The 5,625-nt window shown below is 58.1% G+C and overlaps 1 protein-coding gene across 1 annotated transcript; it reads left to right on the plus strand.

Annotated features, from left to right (window-relative positions):
- The first annotated feature begins 768 nt into the window (after positions 1-768).
- STX10 (syntaxin 10) lies at positions 769-3,820 on the plus strand. Its single transcript, XM_045862894.3, has 8 exons — positions 769-898; positions 1,152-1,321; positions 1,464-1,558; positions 1,635-1,697; positions 2,861-2,968; positions 3,063-3,169; positions 3,266-3,360; positions 3,456-3,820. The coding sequence occupies exons 1-8, from the start codon at positions 864-866 to the stop codon at positions 3,530-3,532; spliced, it is 750 nt and encodes a 249-aa protein (XP_045718850.1). The 5' UTR covers positions 769-863; the 3' UTR covers positions 3,533-3,820.
- The last annotated feature ends 1,805 nt before the right edge of the window (positions 3,821-5,625 follow it).

Below are 5,625 nucleotides of genomic sequence, written 5' to 3' on the forward strand. Positions count from 1 at the left end.
GCTCACCTCCGAAAAAAAATGCATTTCCGGAGACCCCACCCAGAGCGCCTGTCACACTAGGGTCAACTCTGTCTCTCCAGACATTCCTGGCCCCTCCCTAGATGGAGACCCCACACGCAGAGGACTTCCTTGTACACACCATCCTCAGAGCCACCACCACACCCCCTCCCGCGACTGCCAGCCTCGCACCCAGAGAGACTCCACACCCCAGAAGCCTCTCTGGGGCCCCCCACTCAGCCACCCCGACCCAGGGCGACCTGGAGGCGCCCCTCCTCTGTAAGAAAAAAAGAGGAGGAAAGAGTCCAACAAGACTCCGCACCTCCATCCCCGCGGGAGAGTGGGGAGGACCACGTCTTCCCCCAGCCCTTCCCAACCCTAGGCTGGGACGATCTCCCAGGGCAGAATCAAGGTGCAGGCTCAGAAAGTCTGTTAAGAGGATCTCCGAATCGAACGATCCCCTTCCCCAGCCATAATCTCTGATTTGAAGGAGGTTATTATTATTCACATTGCCCCAAAGGGAAACAGGTTGCGCAGCAACAATCCCAGGGGCTGGGTCTCCAACCGAGAGATCACGAGGTCCGACCCCCAACCCAGCCAGACTTAACTGGGACACTGCAGGGGGCGGTGGGCTGCGCGGACAAGAAGCCTTCTCTACCCAAAATAAAGATGGCCGTGAGAAGGGCGGAAGTTTCCGCACTTCTGGCCTCCGAGGCCTCTCTACCCTGCCGTCCCCGCTCTCGATGGTGGCACGGGTCACGTGACGGGGGCGGGGGTGGCTGCGCGTTCCCCTCTACTGGGAGGGAACCTGCTACCAAAGCCGAGAGGGGAGGGGGGGCTCGGCCTCGGGCGGGGGGGCGTGTGACATGTCTCTCGAAGACCCATTTTTTGTTGTCCGAGGGTGAGTGACAGCAATGAGGGAGGGAGGAGGGTGCTCGGTCCCCGTGCCAGCTAGTGCCCGCGTGCCCGCCAGAGCGTGCTAGGCGGACTGGGCACGGCCGTCGGGGTCAGGGTAGACCCGTGGCCGAGTGGGAGGGGTCCGCAGGGGGATATTAGGGTATCCTGAGCACCCCCCCATTCGTTTGCGGGCGCAGTGGCGGGCGGGAGGAGCGCCTGTCCCCAGCCGTGACCAATGTGTGTGCCCCTGCCCGCAGTGAGGTGCAGAAGGCGGTGAACACGGCCCGCGGGCTGTACCAGCGCTGGTGCGAGCTCCTGCAAGAGGACGCGGCGGTCGGCCGCGAAGAGCTGGACTGGACGACCAATGAGCTGCGGAATGGCCTTCGCAGCATCGAGTGGGACCTCGAGGACCTGGAGGAGACCATCGATATCCTGGGGGGTTGCAAGGCGTCCTGGGAGAGCCCATTGCTGTGGCAGGGGGCGGCTGGACACCTGGGAGGAGTTAAGGGCTTGAGGCAGAGGAGGGGCTTGTGTCTGGCTTTGGCCTTGACTCCTGACTCGGGGCTTACGCATAGTGGAAGCCAACCCAGGAAAGTTCAAGCTCCCAGCCGGAGACCTGCAGGAGAGAAAGGTGTTCGTGGAGCGGATGCGGGAGGCAGTCCAGGTGAGGAGAGTTTCCGGTGGCCTGCGTGTGGGGAGGTTGGGGTGTCTTTACTCACTGATGGCGTCCTCACCCCCAGGATATGAAGGACCATATGGTCAGCCCCGCAGCCATAGCCTTCATGGAGAGGAATAATAGAGAGGTAAGGCATCCAGACCCAACATCCTCACCTGAGGCTCTCAGAGACCCTCCCCTTTGCGTGCAATCCTGACCCGCTGTGCCCGTTCACCTGTCCCCCTTGCATGTATGTCTGTCCCTTCTGTGTCCGTGCCCATCTTCTCTGTGTGCAGTTGTCTCCTGGCTGTCCACCTCCCTGCTCTTTCTGGCTGTGCACGCCTGAGCCCTCTCTGTGTATATAATCCTTTCTGCCTCCTGGTGTGGGTCTAGATGCCCATTTCCTTTTTCTTTTTTTGCTTGGTGTGTTACTGTTTCCAGGATATATGTATGCCTACTTTGTTTCTGTGTATGTACCTGGGCATCTGAGCGGGTGAACTTGGCCTCTGAGCGGATCCCCCTCTGCGGTCGGCTTGCATACCATTTCCCTCCAAGGGTGTGCCTGCTCATGCCTTTTGTGGGCACTCTCCCAGCTGCCTCTGTTGGCACACTTTTTCCTTCTGTGTCCTGTGTCCATTCTTTGCATGTTGTGAAACCAGCCTGTCTCCATCCCCTCGTGGGATCTGGGAGGGTGGGGGGCTGAGGCCTGCATGAGTTTGGAGTCCTGTATCAGTGCCCACATGCTTTCCAGGTGTGCTGCCTTGAGGGTTAAAGTCCAAATTCTTTTTTTTTTAAGATTTTATTTATTTCTTTGACAGAGAGAGACACAGCGAGAGAGGGAACGCAAGCAGGGGGAGTGGGAGAGGGAGGAGCATGCTTCCTGCTGAGTGGGGAGCCCGACGCGGGGCTCGATGCAGGGCTCGATGCGGGGCTCCATGCCAGGACCCTGGGATCATGACCTGAGCCGAAGGCAGACGCTTAACGACTGAGCCACCCAGGCGCCCCAAAGTCCAAATTCTTAAACACATCCGTTTATCTGATAAATGTTCTCCATGGATTTATTCGGTAAATCCTCATTCCAGCCCCAGGAATTTCCCCCATTTTACAGAGGAGGAAACTGAGGCAAAGAGACATCAAGTGATATGGCCTTGGGGTCGCCTTGCTAGTAAGGAAGGGGTGGGTCTGGGGAACCCAGGCTGTCCCATTCCCAAGACTACCTTCCTAACAACCATCTAGATTTGCCACAAACCTGTGTCTGGTTCTGTTCGGAGTGGCCGCCTCTCCCTGAACCTGTGGTCTGTGCCCCCATAGATGCTGACGGGCAAGCCAGTTGCCCAGAAGTCATCCAGCGACCTGCTCGATGCCAGCATGGCCTCAGCCACCTCTCGTTACCTTGAGGAGCAGCAGGCCACACAACAGGTGTGTGTGGCTGGCTGGGGATCCTGGGCTGGAGGAGCCTGGGGACGGCGCGGGGTCCCTTGCTGACAGCCGTTCCCACTCTTCCGATCTGCAGCTGATCATGGACCAACAGGACCAACAGCTGGCAATGGTGTCTGGGAGCATCTGGGTTCTGAAACACATGTCCGGCCGTGTTGGGGAGGAGCTGGATGAGCAGGGCATGTGAGGCCAGGATCCTAGGGGTGGGCCGGGAGCCCTCGGTTGGCTGCACTAGTGCGCACAGAATTTGGGGGGCTGACGCCATCTTGGTATCGACAGCATGCTGGATGCCTTCGCTCATGAGATGGACCACACCCAGTCCCGGATGGATGGGGTCCTCAGGAAGATGGCCAAAGTATCCCACATGACGAGTGGTAAGTCCCTCTGCGGAGGCAACTGGGGTGGTGCTGGGGGGCACTGCAAGGGTGGTACCCCGTCCCCCTGTAACCTCTGACCCTTTTGCCCCCAGACCGCCGACAGTGGTGTGCCATTGTGGTGCTGCTGGGGGTGCTTCTTCTGGTTCTCATCCTGCTCTTCTTTCTCTGACCCCGGCCCTCCCGAGGGTGCCGGTCCCTCCAGCCCGGGGAGTTGGCAAGGTCCTGCCCCCCCTGGGAAGCTGTCCCAAGGTTCTCATCCAGAGCCAGTGGGACCCTCAGGGCCCTGGGCCAGAGCCCCTGCCACTCGTCCTGTCTCAAGTGCGCTTAGGAGGTGGTAGAGGTAGGGGAACCTCAGACACACTCCTCCCCACTTCTACTCTGGTACCCCAAAGCCCCTTGCTCCTGTGCCTTCTACACGTGCCAATTTGGAAATAAAAGCCCAGCCTTTTTTATATGCTTTTGTATCCTACTGTGTGTTGACTTGTGGCTCGTTAAGTGGGACTCCCGTTGGAAGCCCCCTACTTGCACACCCTGTGGTGCCCAGGCGTGTACGCGCGTGCACTTGCCTGCGCGCACGCGTGCCTATTAGGGATCTCAGTGGTCAGGATTCGATACGGAGAAGACCATTCCAGTTCATTTCTGGGTTTCACCACTGAGAACACTGAACAATTCCAGCCCTGGTTCTCCCTTGAGCTTTTGAAGTTTAGCCTCAACATCTTCTGCTTGTTCTGGGCCCTACCGTAGGCCAGCCCCTTAGCGGCGGAGCCGAGCGGTCGCCTCTGAGCGGCCCCGTAAGGCTGGGCTCCGTGGCACACTCAGTCGCCGAGGCAGCGGCCTTGCCAGAGCTTGCCTGAGTGCAAAACGATTCCTGTGAGCCGGGAAGACTTGTAAGTGCCGTGAACCTTAGCCCACCGCCTCGGAGGTTGGCATCCTGCGCAGCACGCAGTCAGACAGCAGAACCACGCATCTCAGCCACCCGTTTACACGTTGCAAAGTGCTGCCTGTTACAAGGATGTCATCAGGTCAGGCTGATCTGTCGGACCTTACAAAGAACCAAGTAGGTGGTACAGGTTCCCTTTTTGATGCAAACCCACTGATGCTATGGTTTGGGTTCGCCTGAGCTTTTTATACTTAGTAAGTCTTCGTGGGGTTAGAAGACGAGAATTCTGGAATCAGATGGTGTTTGCACTTACCTGGGGCTGCCTACTTGTTCAGACAGACGAGACTTCCTGTTACCCGAGGTGACTGGTCTTTCTGTTGATGGTGCCGGCTCTCAAAACCCTACTTTCTGGCAACTGAGGCTGGGGCTGAGGCTGGGGCTGGTTTTCTTGAAGTGCACCTGGGCCTCCCTGGGAACTGAAATCCCCCTTGATCATCTCCCCATGATTCTGGATGTTCCCCCAATCAGGGAGTGGACGGGCCTGACCTGGGCAAGGGATGAAGCCTCCTTTCCCACCTCAAGGCAAATAGTTTCTGACTTAATGGGACCCCTAACATCCGTGAACAACCTTCCCCCGTTACTAGAAACATTTCTGAATCAGGGGGACCCTTGGGCCCATCTGTGTCTTTTCCATCTGACTCGAGAGAACATTTTGTCCTTCCCTATCCTCAGGACCTACAGCTCTCCAAGGTATTTTAAAGAAAGGACACCGGCTGAATTTAACTTGCCATCTCAACTCCTGTGTTCCTTCTGATGCAGGAGTGTGTGGGCGCACTGACTCAGATGCAGTGAGGGTGTGGGTGTGTTCAGGATGTGGATCTGGGGCTGGGTGTGTCAAACAGCCACAGAAGGGGAGTGAGCCAGTCGGTTGGTCATGCAGCCAATTCAGTGGAGGCCCTTCTTGGGGGCAATCCTGTGGGACCCTGACACAGGACCTAGGACCCACGCATGGGCAGAACAGCCCCGGGGCGCTGTGTCTGTACACACCAGTGTAGCCAGAAGGGTGCTGCAAGGAGAAGCTACGTTTTTTAAGGAGGCTCCATACCCGACGTGGGACTTGAACTCATGACCCCAAGATCAAGAGTCGCACGCTCTACCGACTGAGCCAGCCAGCCAGGTGCCCCGTTCTAGGGGGAAGCTACTGGCAGCTTGGGTTTGAGCCTGTTTCCCCATCTGAAAGGGGGACACTGCCCCTCCCCTCTCACACTGATGTTCTGGGATGTGATGTCTGGAATGGCTGTTCCCGAGCACACTGAGCCTTCGTGTGCAGCAACTGTCCCTTCCTGGGACCCGCGCCCCCAGAGAGCAGAATGCAGCAGGGC

This window comes from Mirounga angustirostris, unplaced genomic scaffold (genome assembly GCF_029215605.1).
Source record: "Mirounga angustirostris isolate CCGP_5_RB_7025 unplaced genomic scaffold, mMirAng1.0.hap1 SCAF_1, whole genome shotgun sequence".
NCBI lineage: Eukaryota > Metazoa > Chordata > Mammalia > Carnivora > Phocidae > Mirounga > Mirounga angustirostris.